General features: G+C 40.8%; 2 protein-coding genes across 3 annotated transcripts in view; both read right to left on the bottom strand.

The window, feature by feature from the left end:
- map3k22 (mitogen-activated protein kinase kinase kinase 22) overlaps positions 1 to 6,047 on the bottom strand; it is a 40,024-nt gene extending 33,977 nt beyond the window's left edge. Inside the window, exon 1 of the mRNA XM_039790123.1 lies at positions 5,653 to 6,047. The gene's annotated coding sequence lies outside the window, so the exon portion shown is untranslated. The remainder of the gene's footprint in view (positions 1 to 5,652) is intronic.
- A 2,808-nt stretch (positions 6,048 to 8,855) lies between these two features.
- Positions 8,856 to 23,352, bottom strand: dlec1 (DLEC1 cilia and flagella associated protein). 2 transcript variants are annotated; one of them, XM_039789921.1, is made up of 38 exons: positions 22,689 to 23,352; positions 22,446 to 22,586; positions 22,159 to 22,315; positions 21,835 to 21,948; positions 21,559 to 21,743; positions 21,067 to 21,290; positions 19,661 to 19,739; positions 19,473 to 19,560; positions 18,976 to 19,149; positions 18,484 to 18,620; positions 18,246 to 18,338; positions 17,866 to 17,956; positions 17,586 to 17,748; positions 17,046 to 17,238; positions 16,801 to 16,877; positions 16,449 to 16,611; positions 16,243 to 16,339; positions 15,982 to 16,112; positions 15,676 to 15,837; positions 15,259 to 15,389; positions 14,935 to 15,085; positions 14,570 to 14,686; positions 14,299 to 14,420; positions 14,006 to 14,191; positions 13,847 to 13,914; positions 13,610 to 13,761; positions 13,335 to 13,450; positions 13,177 to 13,247; positions 12,393 to 12,613; positions 12,082 to 12,243; positions 11,857 to 11,979; positions 11,645 to 11,739; positions 11,404 to 11,488; positions 11,068 to 11,265; positions 10,387 to 10,548; positions 10,094 to 10,244; positions 9,533 to 9,644; positions 8,856 to 9,090 (listed from the first exon to the last, which is right to left on the bottom strand). In XM_039789921.1, exons 1-38 carry the CDS (start codon positions 22,770 to 22,772, stop codon positions 8,976 to 8,978), a joined length of 5,091 nt encoding a protein of 1,696 aa, XP_039645855.1. In that variant the 5' UTR covers positions 22,773 to 23,352; the 3' UTR covers positions 8,856 to 8,975. The 2 variants fall into 2 exon arrangements, with proteins under 2 accessions (XP_039645855.1, XP_039645856.1); XM_039789922.1 differs by lacking the exons at positions 21,559 to 21,743; positions 22,159 to 22,315; positions 22,446 to 22,586; positions 22,689 to 23,352 and having other exon boundaries at positions 21,835 to 21,947.
- Positions 23,353 to 24,983: the final 1,631 nt, after the last annotated feature.

The following is a 24,983-nucleotide window of genomic DNA, read 5'->3' as shown; positions in this document are numbered from 1 at the left end:
TACCCGGTAGGCTGTCTGAAGTGAAGTAAGTGAAGGTTAGTGAGCCATGGATATTTAGGTGACTTATTCCTTTTTAAAAAGGTCAGCGCGGGGGTGTCCCGTCCGGTGAACGCTTGCCAAGACTGTGTTGTGGACACATGAGTCAGAAGCATAATGCCGGCTGATTCTGGGAAAGAAGACAATACAGTTTGCAGTCCTGAACAGTGAGCAAACTGAGGGTTTTCTAATCAGGGAGGCACTTGAGGAGTTCTAGGTGGTGGTAGGAGTGCGTGAGCAGGAGAATGTCACTCCACGTGGGGCCTCAGCGCTCATTTATCAAAACCTTGGCTCCTCTTGCTTTGTCTCACAGGAGTTATTGCAGAGAAGAGATCCAAGTTTTTTTTCCAATGGGACACAAAGACTCCTTCCTACAACATAACAAGACAATACTTCCCGTCATATGGCACTAAATTTATATTTATGTTTTTTTTTTTAATGATGCCAATATGTTTTTAGCTTTTTGTCTTTAGGTTGTTGTGTTGTAATTGTTGGAGCTTGTATTGCAAGACAAATTTCCATGTCTACGGACAATAAAGTGCTATCTATCTAAATCTATGTTTTATTTCAAATAAAGGAATTTCATTTTTGATTTGATGCCATTATTTATACATTTGTATTTCGTTTCAACTGTAAATGCATGCTCCACTAGGGCAGCTAGATACTTATTCAAGGCAGCTTCATATCTTTATTATATAGAGCACTAGTGAGTCTCCCTATGATTATTTTTTATTATTGATCAAGTCTCTAAAATGTCAGAAAATAGCGGAAAAAAAGGACATCACAATTGCCCAAAGTGACAGCTTTAAATACCCAGAACACAAGTGGATGTAATCTATATGGATATAAAGCAGTAAATCCTAACCTTTAAAAATCTGGAACCAGAAAATGTCTATGAGCAGACTGAAATATCTCAACAGAAATTGCATAGATGTCCATGAAATTTTGTACATACATTCATGGTCCCCATAGGATGAATGCCTCTAATTCTGGAGATCCACTTACTTTTTGTATCTAATGCCACCAATAGGTCAAAGTTTTTACTTATCCAGTATGAGATCAAAATTTTAATTTGTCTGGCTTTGGTTCATGACCAAATACCAGCAAAACTAATGCCATTCCAATCAGCCTCAGGTACAGAGGAATCAAGCTAATTCAGGTGTGTGTCACTGAATAAACAGTTAAGTCCCACCTATGGGTCTGGCTGCAACCACAGAATTAGTGTACATCTCCCAGACTCAATCAAATATACATAAATATGTATAGTACCATGCAAACCAGCATTATGTACCTTCCGTCCAGTCATTGTGAAACAGAAAACATTATCTGCTAACCATCAGCATGTTAGTATTGTCCTTATGAGCATCTTTGCATACCGGCGTTAGCAGTTCACTAAAGCCAGTACACTCTCACAGAGCTGCTAGCTTGGCTGTAGACTATAAGTCTTGTTTTGTAGGGTCATTAAAAAGCGTTTTGTAGAAACATGCAATATTCCCCAAAGAAAGGTATCAAAAAAGAGCCCTATAAATCATGTTGTCCATAAAATGTTTGCAATTTCCTAAGGCCAAATGAAAAACTTTTTTTTATTGACCAAATTTCGAATTCAGTTTATAATTATATATAAAACAGAGACAAACAGAAAATCCTCACATTTGGGGATCTGGAACCAGAAGTGTAATGTAATTGTATGTAATTGATTCATAAATCATTAGCCGCCGGTTTCATTACTTGAGTTTTCAACTCCAAGGACACAATAATAGTCATAGGAGAAAGTACCTGGTATAATGATGGCCCAAGGCGACATATGAATAGTGGAGCTGGATGTACTATGTTAAATCAAACCACTGGTACCAATCAGACTCCAGTGTAAGAGGATCCTCCTCAGTGAAAGTGATGGCTCTATTAGCACAGAGATAAGTAGATCTGTCTGCCATTATCATCAACCACACAACACTGGCTAAAAATAGCCAACTGAAGGAGTGATTCTCCTGCCTTCCACAGTACATCCACTCCCTGGATCACCAGAACCATATTCTTCCCCCGAGAGAATCTGTAAAGTAAGCTGTCTTTTCCATTATGTGTTGACATGCTATTACAAGCACATTCATTCATTGTGTTTCTCCACCCAAATGCAGCCATGCAGAGACAGCTCATACACCTAAACTCATTTCATGAGACAGAATGTCAAACAGCTGTGGTTCAGGAAGAGGCAGGAAAGTTTTTCGGCTATGCCACCAAAGCTAGATCCGTGAAAAGTGTCTCAGGTTCCGGGCTTTTGATACTCAAGAGGGTGAGTGAGTGGGACAATGAAAAATCCAAAACTCATGATTTAATTTCAAGAGCCACCCTCTGTGGATTTCATTAAACATCTCTGCAACGAACTACAAACAAAGTTGTCCTCAGTGTTATTGCACTAGTCCAGTCTGGCAGTGTTGTGTCTATCCAGCTGTCCTTGCCGTCTCTGCTGCTGATGGCTTTGTCCTTACGGTCAGACGAGCCGTGCAGACAAAGCTCAATCAGGACAACTTCCTCTTGGTTTCTGTAGAGGAGGGGGCTGGACCTTACCGATAAAGAAAGGCGACCCAGACTGACTTCGGAAAGCGGTCAGACTACATTCACTTTCCACTCTTGTAGGCTGAATTCAAAAGTGATAGGAGTTGTATTTTCTTCCATTAGCCTTCACAAAATACTTCTTAATGACATGATCTGCTGTATTTTCTGTAAAGTTAAAAACAGAACTGAAATTTCACATCTGTAACAAGACTCTATAATTCTGTATTCCCATACAGAAGCACCACAGTCAGCAGTTACTGCTTTACGTCATCTTGGGTGTGCCGCAACCAGCTTTGCACACCTGTATTTGTGCAGTGTCAATCTTTCTCGATTGCACACAAGCTCAAGTTCATTGTTTAGAAAGTGTTGGAAAACTTGTGATCTTTAGGTCAAGTCACAGATTTTTCATATCTGTGTCCTGTCCTAAAGCCACTCCAGCATTTTCTCTGACTTTGCCGAGCTACGAAAGTGAGTCATTGCTCAATTCTGAGGTTGTGTATACTCTGGAGATTATTTTCCTCAAGCCAGGATATATCTGTATTGTCCCAGCTCATTTTTCTCTCTGTCTCCCAGCTTCTGCATCTGTTTGTTTCTAAGGCAAGAGAAGCATGATGCTGCAACTACCCTGCTTTACCATAGGGTTGGTATTATCTAGGTGGCTGGTATTTGGGTTGTGCCAGATACAGTGCTTGGCAATCAGAGCTCAATTTTTTATCTTGTCAGACTAGACAATTTTTCCCTCTCATGCTCAGAGTCCTCTGTGCCATCTGGCAAAGTCTGAGAGGGCTTTCTTTATTGTTTTGCTTTAGAGATACTTTCTATCTACCACACAGCCCTGATTGAAGATGCCCTTCTGCCTGGTTCTTCCATCTCTGCAGATGACTGAAGCTCTCTTACAATGGTTACTTGGTTTTTGATTACATCTAGGCATTTCTTGCCCAGTTTAGTCAGACTGGCAGCTTCAGGAAGTGTCATGGTGGTACTAAACACCTTCCATTACATCTCTAGCTCCACGCCTCAACACAATGCTATCTAGAAGGTCTACAGAGAATTCCATTGACCTAATAGCTTGGTTTTGACAGGTGCAGGCCTTTAGTAACTATGTCCAGTGAACTGATTTTGGTCCACATGGACCCAAATTATCACAATGAAAATTGAAGGAAATCAGGATAGTCGAAGAAAAAATATGTAAAGCTCCAGCAATTTAGTATTGCTCTTCCACAAAGTTATGAGATTCACAATAGACAGATGAGGGATAAAAATGCCTAAATCAAAAAGGAGCACAGGCCAAGATTTTTCAGCTGGGGTAAATTCCCATGTCTTTCGAGCTATTCACCAGCATGTGAAGGAATAGTTTCAAAAACTAGTGTTCATTGAACACAAAAGTTCTGCCGTCTACCATGCTATGCACAGTAATATACTATATAATGATCTTGCGTCAAGCTTGTTAAGAAGGAATGACACTGATTGACAACCTTGTTTTTCTTTCTAGTGTAACCAAGCAATGTCCAAAACAGGCCTTCAAGGGAAGATATTAAGCCTGCTTCTTGTGTCACAGTAACCTTTCACCTCCAGCCTTCTGGTGAGTGGGCATCTGGCAAGTGGTCAGGCTTCTGTGAATTTAGCATATGATGGCATGACTTTACACTCCTCACTGAAGGGGACAGCAAGAGGAAGAATACGTTGTTGTGACTAAAGACTCAGCGTGAAATTGTCCAGAGAGTTGACAGCAGGATGTCAAGGGGAGTTAATAGAACACAACTTTCTCATAAGTGGGCTGCTGAGAAATATAGCTTGCATGAACAAACTCTGCATTACATGACGCTCTTTATAAACTTTCCTTAACATTTGACAAACAATATCAATCTTGCACCAGGTTAACCTGCAACAGAAAGTCGAGCGATAAACTCTTTGTCATTAGTCCCATCAAAACACAATTAACAACCCGTTGCTGCTGTCTCTGGCAAGCAAATTTACTGTGGGATCCAGTCCTGTTATCAGCCAATTGGATTGTTTTGCTTGAGGCACACCAACCATATCTGTGGGCGGCTTCCACTTGACAGTTTGATTCTCACTTTAAGGCTATTTCTGAGCCTCCTGGGGCACGCCAATGTGCTGATAAACCCATCCGTCAGTCGGCTGCTCAGACTCCTGCGAGTGCACTTCATATTGGTTTGATCTGATAAACATGATGGCCTCATTAAAATCTAATTTGGCGGATTGTCTCAGAGGTCTGCCATCACAGGAATATGCTGGTGAGCTCTAGATGAAGCTCACCAGCATCCTCATCACTTTTATAACGGCCTCAGCATGGACTCAACATACTTTGAAAATGCAAGGATGGAAATGGGCAGGGACCAGGAAGACAGTTTGAGGGAGGAACACATTTATCATGTGAAGGACTTTTCCGGACAAGAGCTGAGGAGTTCTCTTTCCTTTCAAGGAAAACACCAGCTTAACCCACTATGAATAACAGAGGTCTGGAAGACTGACAGCAGAAAGAAAAAAATAATACATATCATGAATGTGTCTACAAGCACAGGATGACAATGACTTTCCAGAAATCATTCACACCTCCAGGCATGCGATTTATGCTTTACTGATTAGGATTAAAGCACACACAATTGTTCAAACCATGTGAGAAGAGTGTTTTGCACTGGAAATAATCACTCATAATCAAAAGGAAACCATTTATTCCAGCAGCAAAATATGAATATATCAACAAAAAAGTATCTTCTTACAACAAATATGGGGCTGATTATGGGCCTTTACCTATCCAAATTTAATTTAATTTAGATACACTTGCAATGAGATACATCTGTTGTTCAAGTAACAGTTCCCACTTGCAAGAAGTCCTGTTCAGAACGCTTTTGTATCAATTAACATACTGCACATGTTTGTGTTTTATGATATGATTTATTTAAACTACAAATGACCAAAATAATAATAGCTGCAACTCTGTTTCAATGTACAGGCATGTTATTTGCTATCAACAGGAAATAACCGTCTAAAAGCAGTGATCTCACCAAACAAACCGAGACATAATCTGGACTGGACTCTTACCTTGTTATGAATATGTCTCCATGTTGTAGTTGTGGCTGCAGGATGTATGAAGATGAATTTATTGACGAGAGTAAGTTATCACAGATAAACGTCGGAAAGAGCGGAAAAAATCCCAACAGATGCAGAGCAAATCTTGCCCAAAAACAGTGGGTTGATATCCCGGAAACTGCGCTCAGTGCAGAGGAATTACAAATACAAGCTGTGTTCAGGCAGAAAGATCTTCTCTTCTCCCAGGTGCATGGTCCAGAGCTGTGTTTACAGAGAGGAATAAACTGCAATGGTTGATGTGATCCAGAGGAAAGTTTTTTTTGTTTTTTTTTTAACCACCCTGCTCTTCGCTTGTCTCCACGCACACTACAGAGCAGAGCCGAGCTTCTCCCTGAAGCTGCGCCTCTGATGTCAGCAACAACGTGAGCTCCAGGAAGTGCTGACGCTCTCCGCTATGGCTCTCCGCTGCTGCGGTGAAGTGAAGGGAGCAGCGCCGCCCTGTGGACACCTGGAGCAAGTACAACATCTGCTACAAGTGCCTGCTTTTCTATTCTATTCTATTCTGCATCTGCAAACAAAAACTATACGATACTTACACATTTAGGATATTTAGGATTTACTAACAGGACAGTACATAAACACTTTACAACATTATGTATTAACAAAACTGACCATACAGTATATTACCAGAGACTATAAAAATACATATAGAAAAAAAACGACCCAAATATTACTTCCATCCATCCATCGTCAACCACTCCAAATATTACTTGTGATATTTTTTTGATTTAATAAATGATAATAATGATACATGTGCATATACAGTATACGTTTTCACAATATTCTTGTATTTATTAAGCAAAAAGCAGCAGCTGTCATAACAGAGCTATTGATGGCTTAAGGACAGCCACATTAAAAGTTAAGAGGATAAAAAAAAAAAAAGTAAAGGTAGTTTAGGTGGCAGGTTTGCCAATTGTAAAGACTTGTAGCTAAATTACAAACAAAAAATGTATATTATGCTTTAAACTGGAATGCATACATGCAACACCTCCAGATGCAGCCTCGGACACATATTGTTGGCAGAATTTAATTTCCCACCAGCCTTGTCAGGACACCACACCTGATCAGCGGCTGAGTACAGAGATGGCAGCAGCGCTTGCAGATTTTGACTGTCACCCGATGAGCTCCTCTACAGTATGTACTGTAGGTGCTGTGCCCGATGTCCTGAGTGGCAGCACTTTCTCAGGTTGGAGTGCTTATCTTGGTCACAGGCACAGAAAAAAAAAAAAAGAACGGTCCACTAATGACTCAATCCTGACAAAATGATCCCCTTTAACCAAACGTCCCTCCCTTTATTGAGCCATTAAGAACTTGGGCCTTGCCTGTAGGTAGGAACCCTGTGACATCTGTAACATTTGGACACCACTGAGACAGCCATTTATTTTTTCTTGCAGCGTGGACAGCACGATTGTGTTCAATCAGTGAGCGTGCCAACGTGAGCTCCAGACTAATGGGCAGTGACAATGAAACAGACCATATAAACACAGCAGTGGATTATAACTCATCTTAACAGCATGTTGTTCTCTTGTCAGACTGCTGAACCATTGCACTGCAAGCTAGAAAAGAGGCTACCTGTACATCAAAATCATTTATAATGAGTACAAAAAATGTAACCCGGGACACTAACCCTGTCTCCTCTTTTTGCCACATTAGACCAGACAATCAAAATAACAAATGCTCCTCTGACCTTGTCCCTAGCATCGCGCTCTTCAGATTAGTTCCACACAGCACTATGCCCTTGCTCTGTGTAAGACTGCTTGAGTGCAATGAATATCAATTGGACATTTGCATCTCTCTGTGGATTTGCAGCGCTTGTAGACGCCTGTACCGCTGAACTGTGCTGTAGATGAACACCACAGGCAGCTGTTATGAACAATAGCAGGCTCAGTGTGTGTGTGTGTGTGTGTGTGTGTGTGTGTGTATGTGTGTGTTTCTTGTTTGTTTTTTTGCAGCATCACTTTAGCAAATGTTTCAGAAGGATTTGGGGCAGGATGCCTTTGCAGTCAGTTTTATGAAAAGTAATTAAACTGATTTTACATACTATGATCTAAATTCTGTCATAGTGAACTCCAGCCAGGTGAACAGGTCTGCAGTCGAGGCTTTTTGTTCTGTCAGTCCTGGGGGTCCTGAGGGCCAGTGCAGTGCTGGGACTTCCCCCTCATGGGTATTGAACCAGCCTTAACCATCCCTGCAGCACTGGAACAAGATGTGTGTGTGGAAGCACATGTTCTCATACTTGTGTTTATCTTTTTTGATCTTTGCTAAAAGGGTCTTCTAGAAAAATCCATATCCCCTCAGGGCGATCTGCGGCTGATATCGACTTGCTGGAAATCAGTGAGGCCTTTGGCAGTCAGGTGAGCTCCACAGGAAAACCTAAAAATACTGTTTTTTTTTTTTATAGATTAAACTTTATAGTAAATGATTGATTTCCTGTGAGCAATTAAGAGATTCCCAGTCCTAAGAGAGAAGCCATTGCTATGGGTCATTCTCTCAACTGGGTGTCAGGTGATAACTGATAAATGAGCACACAGGCAGACAGTGTTTGTTAACAGCTACAGAGCTGCTCTTCATTTGTTAGAGAAATACAAGACCCATTTGATAAAACCATACTAGAAAAATGCATCCATCAAACAGGCTTTCCTAGTATCCATCTCCTGTGGTTTCCTGTTCTAAAAATTGTCTCCAGGGCTTATCACATGTGCATTGGGACTGGAGCTGCTGCTGTCTTCGATTTCCTGGACTGTAGAAGACTAGAAATTAGAAATCAAGACTTGTTACTGTGATCACAGAGAGTGACTTGAAACATCCCTAAATGAAAGGGACTAGATGCTGTTCTGATAACCTTAATAATCACGTCACGTCACACAGCTAACGCAATTGTACCCTAGGCGCTAAGGTCTCTATGGAACATCTAATATAGCAGAGGATTAAGAGCCTACATGTGTCATATGAACTCACATTAATATTAAACTGCATAAATCCTTCATTAATATGTTAAAATACAGAGATTAAGTGACTGTAATTCAGTGAGGATCTATTGCAAGTCTCAACATATTACATTATTAATTGTCCTGATAGAAAACCATTCACAAGTTCGTAATTTACTGATTATTAAAAGCACTTTTATATGTAACAAAAATGACAGAGACCTGCTGTGAAGTTGTTCTTCATATTTATTTGCATTTACTTACAAAAGAACTTATTAACGAGTAGATTTAAGGAGAGCAGGTTAAATAGCAGGTGGTGATTGTGTGACTGCGATGTCATGTTGACATCTAATCAGACCTGTACACTTCATCGAAGGATCCTGTTCCCTGGAGCTGCAGAGTGACGGGGGTCTTCACCAGAGGAGACTGGATTACCACAATGGCCCCGAACTCTCTGTCCTCACTAGAACATAAATAATATGGATATTCATCTGAAACTTTTGGATATCGTAGCGAAATGCTACCATAATAGTATAAGCTTGTGATTATCCCTGTGTATTCCATGTCACACGGACGGCTTCAAACAATCATTCCTGCCACATTCCATAAAACAATACAACAATTCACAGCCTTGTGTGAGGTAACTCTCCAATTACCTCACACATTACAATATTGCACCATTTTGCTACTTGCACACTGGTTACTTCATATTTATTTTTTGAGTAGGTGTTCTGGTATTTTGATCTTTTGTTATCTTATTTTATATTATTTATTATTTCTAGTATATTTCTTGTATTTTCTGTATGTGTGTATGTCCTTGTAACCTGCTGCTGTAACACAGTATTTTCCCAGTTTGGGATTAGATAGAAAGTCCAACCATCTATCTATCTAATGGTGGTTGTTACCCAGGGGTGAAGCTGATCTGGAGACACTGGCTGCAGCTGGTGACCTGCAGCTCCTTCGACCTAAGAAGCCCGAAGTCTGGTGTCACTCTGAACACATGGGAGTCTCCGTCATCTGAGAGACACAAACACACACACACACACACACACACACACACACACACGCACACACACGCACACACACGTCAATTGTAGGTTGACAAGCTATGCGAAAACAAAGGAATATGAATCATAATTGACACTACTGACATCATTTCATGGTGTGACATCATATGCATCATTTTCTTGGCACTATAATTATTACTGCAGACAAAAGGATTTTAAGCTCTCTCATTATAGTTAACAGACTATAGAAAAGCTCCAAACTAGTTATAATAAGGAAGATGAGTCAGACACCTTTCAACTGCTACAGAAAATAATGAGATAGGCCAACTATATATATATAATAATTGCCAAAGTACTGTATGTGTAAAAGAATATTTCTAGAGCCAATGTAAGAGCACTGAAGTGAATGCCAAGAAATACGGCAAAAAATAATAATGTAGAAGACAGTTCAATGGTTACCTATAACTGATTTCCAGTAAGTGTGTGCTCCGTAGCTGTAGAGGCTGACTTCTATTATGTGTGTCTGCCCCACGTAGCAGAACCCAAAATTGATGCTGTCACTGGACAGACGCATTGTAGCAAGATCCAAATGGGCACAGAGAGGCACTGTCTGCACAGAGCAGAGAAGAAATTAACTTTGAGAGGTCAATTACCTACAAATGGTTATACAGTATTGTATAATATTCCATTTTCTCATTTTTTTTTTATTTTTTTACACATTTCTACGGTTGAGATTCTCTACAGTGTCTGACCTGCAGGCTGTTGTTGCTGTAGTGAATCAGGAGGTATTGCTGGAACCTCAGCTTCCTTCCCCCTCGGGCACATTCGATCAGTGTCACCCCGGGATAGACTTCCTCATCTGCCTGGTCCACATGATCGAGAAGGGACATGGAGCAGCGGAAAGCCACTTTCACCTGGTATTCACAGAAAAGAGTACAACTTACTGTCGAGAATAATAAGATAACAGAACATTCTGTTTTTTGTTTTTTTCTTTCTGCTATGTACAGTACAGTACTGGCTCAGAATTGGCCTTTGGGTGAGGGGGGGATGACAACTACGCACAACAGTAAGCATGATCGGTCTGCGAATAGTAAAGGCAATGAGGCTGTGTTACCTTATATGACAAAAATCTATGCATTTTCCTGTTATTTCTGACAATTTGATAAACAAAAATGTATATTATGCTTGAGTAAATAAAACCCCAACTAACAACATTTTTAAATAAATCACCGAAAGAGTCCGGTACAGCCTAACTCTGGAGATAAAACTAAGATCAGCACTCATATTCAATTTTATGTTCTGCTTGTTCAACTGTTGTTTGGTAAAAAGGATTTGAATTGCTATTTTTATTCTCAATTCTTGTCCTTTGGGGCTGGCTAAAACTTCTTTGAGGGGTGCCAAAAATTCCTCATGACCGGCTCTCTTCATCTCACCTGCATGATGTGTTGTGGTTGCAGCACCAGAGACTGGCTGTCGCCAGTAGGCGGGTTGCTGGAGGTGCTGGTGTGGGCTCGAGGCTGCGGCTTGAGCACTAAAAATGGAGGCTGAGTTCCCAGTCTGAAGTGTAGGGGCATTTCAGAGTTGTTTTTCAGTTTAAGGGCCCGTGTGATGTCAAATTCACAAACTACCAGCTACAGAGAAAAACAACCAGAAAAGCGACCACTGAGCATGACTGGTCAGAAATACTGTACACTCTTGGGATCAATACTTCAGGCGTGCACTTCAGTGTGTCAGAGTACTGTTGATTATTGAAGATTTCTCAGACCGACCTTCTCTGATTCTTCCCTTAGTAAATCACCGGCCGAGGCGTGAAACTCCAGCACCCCCTCGTCCTCCTCCATCTGCACTAACAGCCTGCAGCAACAGCGAGCCAAGAGGAAGAGATGTAACTTAATCAGACCAACTCTGTGCTCCTTTTACCTAACCTGAGTTCATTTTAATTTCAGGAAACATAAATTGAGCTGGAAGCATTGGGGGTTTTGGGGACTTAGTATGATTGTAATTGCTTACACTGCAGGCTTAATAACTGCTAGTAGATCCATTCTGACAGGCTCCAAATCCAAACCCTGAGCTCTTCCAACTTTACCCGGGACACAGGCAGCCATCTGTAAACAAACACAACACAATAATAAGGGAATTTAGGTTGGATCAGAGTCAACTTCAGTTTGCCTTTTACAGGATTTAAAATTGAAAGACACTGTTTAGTGTGTTGAGCATGTCACCTCGGAGTCTAGACTTATAAAGCCCAGAGCCAGGCCCACACATCTGGACTCACAGCCTGACCCGGAAAGAGTCAAAGGAGTGAAAGATACATGGATGGTGCCGCTGCTCTTTGCTGGAATCACCTTGGGATAAACAGCAGAAAAAGAAAATACATTACTCATATGGCTAAATGCAAGATTTAAGTGTGAAAATGGAGGTATGTGGCTAAAATCTTATAGACGTACTATTTGCTGGGGTGTGATGCAGTATGGGTAATCCGAGAGGTTGCCCACATGAGGTCTGATGTGGACAGAGAGGAGATTTTTCTTTGCAGGAGATGGATAAAGACAGGTTTCTTCTTCCTCACAGTCATCCTCGGATACATACTCCTCCTCCTCTTCTCCGCTCTGAAATCAATAGGATGATGTCGGTTTGAGCCAATGAAATGTGGGTCCACTTACTGGCATCGCAGCCATAAAAATTTCCCAGAGGCAATGTCATAAAAGTCATTAAAGTTTATGTTTGTGTTCTGTGTTGCCATGTAAATTGTACTTACAGTCATGCTTTTGAGGGAGTCGCTCTTTCCCTCAGAACATGGGGTCTTATTTCTTTCCCACGCTGTTTGAATGTCCCTACCAGAAATCCTTATTGCTCCACTCAGCACTTCATTGCCATCAGCATCTTTAACTGGAAAGGGGTCTCCATATGCCACCACAACATCCACCAGTTTACGGTCATTCTGATCTATGTTATATGTTTCCCAGTCCATGCGAATATCTGCCAGCAAAAAAAGATTCAGATCAGAAAAATGGTCACAGCCGACTGCATATTAAAGACATACTGCAATGCAGTAGTCAGACTAACACACAAACTAAGACATATTCCAAGCAGATGTTAGCATAGCTCAGGAATCCGCCTAGCAACTAAACTAAAATACAATTTATCAATTCAGAAATAAAAGCCAGATCACAAGGGATGCACCCAAAACAGGACCAATAAAACAGGCAATAAAACCTTCAAAACTATGTCCAAAACACAACCCATATCTCAGAAAACAAGCAAATATCCCAATTCATAAGTTTCACAGTGGTGGGCACCAAAGACCTTTTACATCGTTCTGTGGAGCATCTGGCCACTCAGACTACTTAAACACCAAATGGGGGGGATGAGTTATTACTGACAATACCGTCTCTAATTAATTAGGAGTTAAAACTACTATTGAAGCAGCCTTTTTAATAGAATTTGTTGATGAAAATGCTGTTACCCCAACAGACAAGAAATGTGAGTGTGCAACAATTTCCCCCTCAGATCAGGATGTTTTTTTTTATAATTCCACTTACCAAACATGGTGGGATTGTTGATGCGAAGAGAACGAGACACTGTGTCACCTCCAGATACGTGAGTGCCAAACCTAATGATGCAAACAGGAATGTCAAACCGAAAGATATAATGCCATCATTAGTGTATTTTAATTGGAGAAATGGACAGCGCAACAGACTGTGTGATTGGTCCCTGGTTCTGGTCATCTGGACGTGGGCCTGTCATTTGGAAGTAGAGTGGGCAGCCTGTCACCTTCATCTGCATGGGAATGAGCGTGGGCTTGAGGCCCCCCACCTACAGGAGGAAAATCACATTTCAACATTATTCATTGATCTACAACAAAATGAAGAGGATGCACGTGTAAACATTGAAGCTCCTCATCTCAATTTTGCAGAACAAAGTCAATTCTAATCCTGAAATATCTAGTTAGCATCTATTAGTATGGTCACATACTTTGCATATGAGGTGATCTCTGTATTCCCCCCACATGTCAGTGTAGGCAGTGACATCCACAGTCTGGGTCTCAAAAGGTCCCAGCATCCCAGTGTCGGGTAGGACAAAGAATGCGGCACCTTTTCCATGAGCCAGCAGGCTGCTCACAAACTCTGCCAATAGATACAGAAAGTATGAGTATGTACTCAATCTTCTTAATTTAAAAGTGAAAAGTGAAAAATAAAAGTTAAAGCATACCCTTGTGGGCTTTTTCTTCTACTTTCTTAGCTTGAAAAGAGTGAAGGGGCTTCTTGACGCATGTGAGTCTGCGATTTAAATGCAGCCCGTGTCAAATCTGCAGTACAATAAAGTTATTCTTTGAGCCATTATTCACATCAGTGAGCTAGCTCCCCTTACCTTTTTTCTGACTGGTTATTGGGCTTTGAGGCATGGCAGGTGAAATACTCCGCCTCTATGGTGAAAGGGGCAGGGATAGCTGTTTGATTGGTTATCAATAACTGTTTAGTAACGGCTCTCTTCAAAATGACGTCGTCTCCAAAGTCAAGTAACAGTGTTGATCGGCTCTCATCATCTGGGGGGGAGCTAAAAGCAAGGAACAGCGACCATGACTTACTAAACGTGTATGCTATGGAGTTAGTGCAGCTAATAGGTGGTTAGATAATTTAATGATTTAAAACCAAGACTATTACCAAACACTGGGTAGCGAGTAGGACACACTGAGTTTCTTGATTTTGGAAGCCACGATGCCAACAACAAGAGGAGAGTTCATTCCCTGGACCTCACAGAGGGCAGCCACTTCAGTCAGCTTCAACTGGAGAAATAGACAAATATTTAAAGACAATTCTCAGAAAAAGACAAAATCCAAATTGAATTGGTGCATCTTTTAGCTGCAAGCAGCACAACGTGCATCCTTCACTCTCACATTCAGACAAATCTTGTGTTAATAACTTTGGTACTTACATCTGAGTGAGAGATAAAGGTAACTGTGATCTCCAAACTGGCATTAGGTCCCAGAGTACCAGATGAGGGGTCAAAACTGGCTGTACACAGTTCAGCCTGTTTACCTTGGAGCTGTGTCTGGTGGGAAAACGTATCGCTCACATCACCAAGTATTGTCATAAAAGAGATCCTAATTTCAGCCAATTTTATCTACGAGAAAAAAAAATAATAACCATTCTCTAATTGATAATATGTACCCAAACAACCTTACATTTTATATGGATTATGCACTGCAAACATGCATACAGACTCAGGCTTTTTTTTCTTTCTTTTCATTCTTCTTACAGTAAGTTAAGTGGTGATAAAATGTAGTGATGCCAGCATACCATCCAGCTAAAGTGTGAAGGCAGCAGTGTCTGGTTGAATAGAGTGATGGTCGCCTTGGCAGGAACTCCAACGTAGAGTTCAGAGAGGAGCAGCTCACAGTTGAGCAGACACACCTGAGGAGACTGCACATCTGCTCGCACCGACAGGTGACTGCAACGGACACACAGGTGGTGTCACTTGTTTTCAACAGGACACTGAGTAATATCATTACTGTTGTCAGGGCTGGTCCCTTTGCACCACTTAACAGACCCTAAGTTCAAGCTGCCTTTAAATACAATGCTTATTGAGGAGCAGTGAAGTTGTATGCAGCTGAGCATCCTTACCATCCTGTTCCATTCTCCACAGTCAACTCCAGCTCTGTTTCATATCGCTGGCAGAATTGGGGTCTGAAAAGCACATCCACACTGCAAGAGGCCAATGGGGGCAGCACACCTCTGTGCGGCTCTACTAAAATCTAAGCAACAGAGATTCATATAGATTAATCATACTTTTTTATCACAAATGTGTTCCTACATTAGTCTGTAGACTGTACAATACATACTTTTTCACAGCAGACATGTTGACATGTCATATTAGGCACAGGTGTATAGTAGGCACAGGTGTATTCAAAACCATTAATGATGGCTGCATTCCACTTGGCCCTGGAATTGTGCATGCTGACTCACTGATATAGCTTACTGACACTTGATGGAATTGAGCCTATGACAAGTCAAAATATCTGCTGTGAAAAAGGTCCATACCTGTGTGTCTTCATGGTCCTGCTGACTATTATGCCTCTCCATCAATGTCCAGGAGGCCTCCAGCTGGGTGATGTTAGTGAGGAGCAGCGCGGTCTGTGTCTGCTCCCCGAGCTTCAAGAGCCCAAACTCCACACTGGGCACACTGAGGGTCACTATGGGACCCTATATAAAATCAAACAATGAGCATAAAGAGATCACAGCAACAAACTACCAATGTGGAATAGAAAAGCATTTTGTGAATATGTTAGCTATGACGTGTTTAGTGATTTTGTGATGGTGTTAAGATGTAGTCCATAACCCTTTTACCTTAAAAGAGACTTCCACGGCCAGAGTGACGGGCTCATAGCGATGCTCTATGTGGCAAACCAGACTGGTCACAACCCTGTCTGGTTTCCCTCCACTCAAAATCAGGTCGAAATCGAAACACTCGTTCTCCTCTAGACTCACACAGGACAAATCCATTAATAATGAACCGATAAATCAACTATATGAAATGCTATTTACAATTCATATTGAACAAATTAAAGGATGTTTCTGTATTATTCTACGTTGTACTGTGTGACACACCTATTCTACCATTAGAGGGCTCTACTTCTATTACGTGGCTGCTGCTGCTCATTGTCTCCCATTGAAAAAAGATGCAGGTTTTGCTGTGGTTCCACATCTAATACACACAAAACACAGAAACACCATGTATATAACTGTAATGATTTGATGGAAATCTCATTTCTGTCAATTATAGTTAACAGAAGGAGAAAAGTGACTTAAATAACCTTGAATTGCCTGCGGGTGGTCGTGCAAATAAAAATCTCTCCAGGGATTACAAAAGCGTAGGGCTCCAGTAGGACCTGGTACGGCTCTGTGGACCCCTTGACCTCTATCTCCATGACGATGACATCACTCACCTTGGAGCCAGTGCGCACAGGCTGAAGGACACTAGATTTACACACACACACACACAAACACACACACAAGCAATCCAACACTTTGTTGTATGCCAAAGGAGCTTCTAATGTGTGCTGTCAGAGTTATTTGTATTTGATAATGTGCTGTTATTTATTTTACATATTAATATTTACAATACACGCTTCTACCACTGTTCATACAAAGTCACAGGAACTTTACCCAATGTCACTGGGCTCTGGTGGCAGCTGGGGGACATCCCTCAGGACTAAGTGACAAACACTGTGGTAATCCTTCAACTTCAAGAAAACACAAACATTTTTAATAGGACATGAAATAAATATCAGCTTTGAGCATCTAAACGGGAGACTCGTAATGTAAAGAAACATGTCATTCTTAAAGCATAACTAGGGTTATCATAAACCCCTGATTCCTGTTTTCTGTCATTTATCCTGAGTCTTCTGTACCTCTTTAGGACAGAAGGTGAACAGAAACTCTTGTTCCTGGCAGGGGGCCAGAACCCCTGTTATGGGTCTGACGTGGAAAACATCATCTGTGGCCAGGTGGAACTGGATATGGGAGGGCTCTGGGGTTTCCCCTGGAAGCAGAGGGTGCAGGTTTGGCTTCATGATCTGCCAGTGGAAAGGCAGCTCCAAGTGACTTCAGCCCCATAGAGAGAGAGAGATAGAGAGAGATATGTAAAGTGATATTTAATGATCCCTGAAGGAAAACTCTTTTTCTACTTGTGCTGCTGCACAGGGTCAGTGACAGAGCAGCTTGTGGTTAATCAGTATTTAGTTTCTTACTCAAGAACACTTCAACAAAATAAATTCTGCCAACACTGGGGCTTGAATCCCAGCGCTCCAATTTAAGAGTGGTCTCCCTTCTCACTAGGTTATCCTGTGGCCACAACGTTTGTACTTGTGGAGAGGCATGAGATTAAAACAATTTCAAAAACATGATACTATATCATGCTTCGTTGTGATGATATATGATGTGAGGCTTACACATTGTTTCTAATGATGACTTTTTTCTGTTGCCCAGAGTGAGGGTTACATGGGCTGAAACGGACAAAGTGCTCTGCAGTGAGATCATGCACCTCTCCCACAACAGGAGGCTCAGTCTTCCCAGATACAGACACAAGCTCAAGTGCAATCAGCTGGCCCATACCTGGGAAACACACACACACATTATAGAGACATCCAAATAAGCACATTTTACTTTAGATTAGATGAATTTCAAATTAAGATTTTTTTTAACAATGTTTCGATCACTGAAAAGATTCACCTTCAATGGAAATGTCTTTCACCTGGCAGTTGTCACACACAACAGTGAACATTTGACAGCTCTTCTCAGCAGTGGTGGGAAAGAAAACCACCTGCAAACAAACACACACACACACACACACACACACACACACACACGCGCACAAACACACACACACACACGCGCACACACACACACACACACACACACACACACACACACACACACACACACACACACACACACACACACACACACACACACACAATCCTCTAAGTGAGAGTTGCTATTGTGGATTTAATCCAGTCAGTGGTTTTAATCCAGTCAAATAACACATGACTCTAAAGCATTGTATCTACATACAGTATTTTTCTTTGAATTTACCCAAATAACACACTCACCTCCACTACAGTGGCCTCTCCTGGCTGCAGCACAAAAAGAGACGGGCTGACTGCAAAGGGGGGCTGCTCAGAAAAGTAAGTTCTTGCCACAGACTATATAAAGAAAGAAAAATAGATAAACAGTCAAGCACATGAGGGATACCTTCTTTTACTAAAACTAAATATTTTGGTATCTATTGTAAGTAATTAACCAATCGCCACAATGAAACAGTATCTTATGTGTCAGATAGATTTTTACCCTGAGGTTTGAGGCTGGCCACTGGTTCTTGGGGATGACGCAGAAGGTCCCAGCACTGAGGCCAATATTTTGGCACAGGAACTCAACACATTTTACTCCTCCGATCAGACAACAACCACAGTTCAGAACTCTTGGTACTGCACAATAATTAGGGGGAAACAAATCAATAATGCATGATCGAATAAAGTACACTCATAGATAGATGGATGGATGGATGGATGGTGTTTTAAGAACTCAATATCGTCTTCCAGGCAGCGCTGCCTGGCACTAGGATTAGGCAATGGTTAGGGTTAGGTCTAGGGTTAAGGTTAGGGTTAGGTGCCTTGAAGTCGACGGTCGCAGCGCTGCCTTGAAGTCGACGCTGGGGGCTTAAAACACCATCATGGATGGATGGATGGATGGATGGATAGATAGATAGAGAGATAGATGGATGGACTTTATTAATACCAAATTAACAACAACGTTGGGTTGGCAGATTGTAATGAGACTCACATGTGAGTATTGGAGGTGGTCTTCTGGCCACAATGGGCACCACGAGCAGGAGTTCAGCCTGGGTCTCCACCACTATGAAGTCCTCATAATCCCCCAGGGAGTCTGGAGCGAAGCGCACTGTGTATTTACAGCTCATCCCTGGAGCAACAACACCACCCTCACCAGGGAATCTCCCTGCCAAAAAATATCTGAGTATCAATCCCTTCTTACATTGTACCAGTGTCATTCTCTACATTCACGTGTGTGCAATTCATCTTCTCATACTCATGTTTAATACAGTAGGTGGTGCTGATGTTCACTTACAGGATCCAACAGCAACACAGGAATGCCCGAAACCACAAATTACATTCCAGACATGCATGACTTTATTTACCAAACTCTCTGGCATTCCTTTTTGATACAGTCACTGACATTTGACACTTGATCATTTCCTCACTACCAACAGTAACAGGTATAAGTAGCTATGTAATTCAATCAAAACAAAAGGAAGAGCTCACCCAGTCCAATAGAGAAGTAAGGAGTGGTAGGAGGGATGACCCGGACAGTACGGCTTGCAGAAGTCAGGTTTTTCAGCTCCAGACTAGTCTAGAACAAGACAAAAAGTAACTGTGCATCATCTCAGTGACAAACAGTAAGTAGTCCTGTGTTAAGTTATAATGGTTTAGTAGAAGTCACTGAAATCTACCTCATATACATGTCCCACACTGTAGTCAGAGAAAACCACCACTGCAGGTTTTGCTAAAAAGACTGGTTCATCAGTTGAGCTTCAGGGAGAAAGAGCACAAAAACAACACCTAAGAATCTGTTCTCAGATAAGACAGTCATACAGGAATTGGTGAGCTGGGTAACAAGCTACTAATGCCAGCATTACCTTCTATGTAAAACCACAAAGCAAGCATTTCTAATTTTACTTTCTGCCAAAAAATAACTTTTTGCTTTTGCTTTTCGGTCAGATCCAAGCTGGAGCTGCTGAAGCAGGAAGGGGTTCTTGTGACTAATAATGCTCATCATTGTCATCCACAGTGTGTGTGCATATTAGGCATTAATGAAAGTAGAGCCGTGCATATATACACAAACATGAACCTGGCATCCTGTTCCTTTACACATACAGTAAAAACAAAAAGTTATCAATGCATATGTACAGAGTTAATGCTATATTATTTCAAATTACTTGTTGCAGAGTTACCACACACGTGGTAGATCTTGCTGACATGACAGCAGTCTACTATATCCTCTCACTGTTAGTTGTGGCAAACAGTGTTGTATCCACAGGCAGAATATAAGTCTCTTTCAATGCACACATGGGTCTCACTGCGCTTTGTGTCTTGTTTTACCTTCAGATGAAACCCTCTATCTGTGTTTGTCTCAAATGGGTGGTCAACATTTTGTCTCAGGAAAATGCATTTGCAATGCCTAATTTGATTAAGGATTTAATGTGACAGTCAGATGGAGAAAAATTTGTTTTTTTTGTGCTGAGATTTTTTTAGCATAATTGGTGGGAAAATCCACTCTGGTTTCCTGGGTAAAGGGGATTGTGCTAGGTTGAATTCATGATATGGGAATAAGAACATTTTTTGAAGATGCATGGATACAGCTTCAGCTCTATACTGCGATAAGGCAGGCATATAATGACTAACTGCAAGCTTGGCACAAAACATTTATACCCAATATACTGTAGAGACCATGACAATTTTAAAGGCTTTGATGTTTTTTGTTTGTAATAACTTCACAGTTCGTATAATTCTCACACCATTACAACAGAAATACTAATAATATGAGGATCAAGAAACACAGCCTGGCAGATGCACTGTACGATAAATGACGTAATGTCAGGAGTATCAAGTTACAAGTCTCTGCTTTGGAATAAAAGGTGCACTCTGGTAAAGAGTACAATGTTTGCAGTTCATATTGAAGAGGCATTGTCTGACGTACAACTATTGTATTTCGTCAAGTATTATCCATACAACATTTTCATATATGACCCACAATGTCAATATCCTGCCTTTTTATATATCTTGCTCTATGACACAATGATAAGCAGGTACTGTAAAATGATGACACCGGCACTTTTACTCAGCACATTTCAGGTACCTTTCCTCATCCATCTCTTTCCTCACGAGCTCTGTCTTCCCCACTTTGGTCCTGGGCCGTACGAGGGATGTGCAACTTTGCTGTGCATTCGGTGGAAGGAAACGAGGATTGCGCAGGAAACTGTGTCGATCTTTCAGCTTCTGAAGTTTTTCCCATCCCTCTGCCCGATCCTTTGCACTTGGCTCATCCTTCCACTTTGGTCTGGGTTTGGACTGGTTGGGCCTCTGTGAAACATATTTATAGTACACTGATGTAATCAAGACTCTTCATCCCAACGGAACTCTGGCTTGCCAAATCAGAATCTTCATTTACAAAACTCACTCCTTTTATGTTCTGATTGTCCCTGTTGGCTTCCTTTTTTCAATTAGTCTTTTGTTTCAGGTGAGTATCTAATCTTTTTAATTGTAATATGAGTATTTTAGATTCTATCTGTGTAAAATGTATCTCGATAGCTCTGTCTTATCGACAGGGTGTAGGCTTGTGACTCCTCACCTCCCTAGAAGTTTTCGTCCTCTTTGGGGTATCTAAGCTGGATTCAAGCGTCAGGCTGAGATCTGATTCATTCATTCCTGAGACAATCTTTTTTGAACTGGGAATTAGAATATAACCATCATCCTGAGGCTCCCTGGACACGTGCATGGCGTAAGCGATGGTGGGTTTGCCAGGATTTGATTTCACTGACAGGAAAAGGATAAGTGAAATGATGAGCCAAAGCACACCACACCGGCCATTAATAAATTAAGATGAATCCAAAAGGGGGTCATGTACTTGCTGCTGGTGCTTCTACCCGTAGTTTTTGTGTAGTTAAGTAGTCCTGCGGGGAAATGAGGTTGTTCATTTCCAGAAGATCTTTGTCTACGCACCAGGAAAAGGCTGATTTGACTGAAAATAGACATTAGACATAACATCAAATAACATCCCTGGTATATTCAAAGTAAATACAGTGTATATATATATATATATATATATATATATATATATATATATATATATATATATATATATATAGTTAGTTATATATACAGTTACAGGACATCTTCTTTACAGCAGTATGACATATTATATCAATTCATGACAATGTTTCCATCTCACCTGTGAGGAGGCCCTGGTGATCATAAAAATCTCCCATCTCCTCTTTCATTCTCTCATAAGCCTGGCTTTCTGTGGCTGCAGCCCGAGCTCTTGCCTGAATTATATGACTCTCCAGCATGTCAGCCTCTTTTATACGCAGGCTGTATTCAGAATGAGCCTATATGTGATTGAAATAAAGCATAATAAAAATAGCACAGATATATATCATTATGATATTTCATCTATTGACATTGCATTGTGAAGTCTGCAGTACAGTTTTGCAGTGGTGTTAGTAGCTATGTTGTTACCTGTTGAAGCTCTGCAACATATCTGTCATGGTAGCTGCTTCGTCCATTCTTTGTCTTGATGAGGTTGGACAAGGTGTCTTTCCCGATGATGTCTTTTGTGTAAAGGTCCTTAAATGTGCTTGCTAACACATGGGAGATGTCCTAATGTAACGTTACAAGAAAGAGATGGTTTTAAAATGTGATTCTTAGTGTGAAGTTGACTTATGCTTATACGTCATTTTTAGCAGCAGGTGTTCTTCATACCTGTGACTTTGCTGATGCGGGTCTGTGACTATTCACAGACGGATCAATCCGCGATTTTTCTCTCGTGTCTGGTTCTTCTAGCATGGTACAGAAGCACTGACCCACTCATGTAGCTAGCTAACTGTGCTAATTTCCTAGCTAGCTAAACAGCTAGCTAGCTAGCTAACGTTATGCTAGTTAGCTTAAGTTAGTTAATTAGCTAGCGATAACTAGTTTATTAGCACGTAAAGTCAATGTCAAAACAGGCATGTGGCGTTAGCAAGACGAGTTTCACAAATCATTAACCGTCTAAAAGATAACCCATCCACATAATTTAGCTAATGCGGTGGCTAAAAGTTCATTTTGTTCAAGTCTTTCACTACTTGCTGCTTTTCCGCCATATTTGTGTACATGTGGTTGCCATAGCGACAGCCAAAGCTAAACCCACTGTTGTACTGGAAGGATATTTCAAACAAACTCTCTCTATCTCACACACACACACGCACGCACGCACGCACACACACACACACATTTTTTATCATTACAAAGCCTTTATTTTTGTAAATTTTGACTGAACAATGTACATCGCCTAAGCCAAAAGGTTTAGCAACCACTGGTTTAATCTTGAACAATATTTAGCCTAATGTATGTGTGCTCATCTTTTTTTTTTTTTAGGGAAAAACTGAAAAAATAACACAAAGGCTACTGCTATGTAGGATTTAAAAGTGCATTTCCCTCTGAAATGAAATAAAGTCGAAGTATAAAGTAATATAAACTAAAAATACTCAAATAAAGTATAAGTAAGCTAGGCTACCTGAAAATTGCACTTATTTATTGAACATGAGTAAATGTACTATTTACTTTCCACTGCCTTATAAAACTAAGCCTATATGAATCCAGTAATATACTACTGGCCTTAGCCTACTCTGCAAAAACATCAACTAAAGAACAGAAGTTTCCCTGCTGTCTTAAATTTCACTGAAACATTGACTAAATAAATAGTTCAAAGATTATAATGCTTGATTTATTTTGATTGATTGATTGATTTATTAGGCTATCATTCAACTCATCACTTAAAGTGACAAAACTTAAACTCTTGCTTTTAAGATCTAAGGTTTTTCCAAGTTGAAACTGACAAATGCATGCTACACTGACTTAATGAACAAAGATGGTTTAATTTCACTTAATTAGTATGATTTCAAGTGTTTCCTGATTTTTTGCAGCATTTTCTGACTCACAGCTGACACACTGAACCAGACTACCTCATGAGACAAAATGCAACATATTTATCAATATTTTTCTGACTTATTTTCCAAGAAGCTACCAAGAAAGAATAGCTGGCTGCCCCTGTACAATGCAAAAGTAAAAACAGGTACTGAAGGAAATGGTTTCTATCAATTGTGTCATGCAAAGTATTTTCAAAGCATTACAGAGCATTTTTGCCTGTGGCCTTATACAAAAAGAGCAGTTTCTTTATAAAACAAACACAAAAAACAATGCTTTGGAAATACATGAAGGTCAATAATGTGTTTCGTTTAGGAGGCAACGTTTCCAAAAACACCCCAAACCAAATCCTTGACTGTGCTGATCTGCTCATGCGGTGCTCAAGTGGGATTCTGAAAGAGGCAATTGGTGGCACTTTGTAGCGCCTCGTGGTTTGTCAGACAAGCGTTTTCTTTTTCACAAGACTTGCTCCAACACTAGAGTTCATAGCACAGAACACGCTGGCAGACACTGATAATAGAGAGGGACAAAGCGTGATTTGTCTAAGCCCTCAATATTACATTATAACAATGAGCAGGAGCTTGCATGTCCAATGCACAAACACTTTTTTACCTACTACTACTACTTTAAAGTACCCTATACCATGTTAGTGATACCAACAACAACAACAAAAAGTAACCTCTCTAACAATTCGCCAGTGGCCAGAAAGAGCACCTTTGTGTTCACAAGGGATGGGCTAGGCATGATAATCAACACCTGTTCACTTAGCTTTGATTTGTTGCTTTAGCACGTATTTCTGTTGGAATCAACACTGTGCTGAAATGTCTTAAATGACTGATGCCTTTAGCTGCTGTCAGTAGGCCTACTTTGTGTCCCTAGTGTAAGACTTTACAATAATGATGTTGATGGTGTGATGTGATGTGGAGTGATAATACTCTCAACATTAACTGTGAAGGTATGTGGCACACCTAACTATAAATGGTAGGCCTATACCACACCAGGGCAACACCCTACATACGATCAAATGGTTTCCATTTGAAGGACTTGTCAGACCGGTGTTGCAGTGGGTGTGGACTGATTGCGCATAAGAGC

Source organism: Perca fluviatilis, chromosome 22 (assembly GCF_010015445.1).
Source record: "Perca fluviatilis chromosome 22, GENO_Pfluv_1.0, whole genome shotgun sequence".
Classification (NCBI taxonomy): Eukaryota; Metazoa; Chordata; class Actinopteri; order Perciformes; family Percidae; genus Perca; species Perca fluviatilis.
Note: the sequence above shows the minus strand (reverse complement) of the source record. Positions and strands in the feature narration are given on the sequence as shown.

Excerpts from the sequence above, each read along its gene's own strand:
- dlec1 (XM_039789921.1), bottom strand. The coding sequence starts at position 22,772 with ATGCTAGAAGAACCAGACACGAGAGAAAAATCGCGGATTGATCCGTCT. Across the intron at positions 15,086-15,258 it reads GTGGAGAATGGAACAGGATG|TCACCTGTCGGTGCGAGCAG; the intron begins GTAAGGATGCTC and ends TGTCCGTTGCAG. Across the intron at positions 10,245-10,386 it reads ACAGCAACAACAGCCTGCAG|ACAGTGCCTCTCTGTGCCCA; the intron begins GTCAGACACTGT and ends TGCTCTGTGCAG.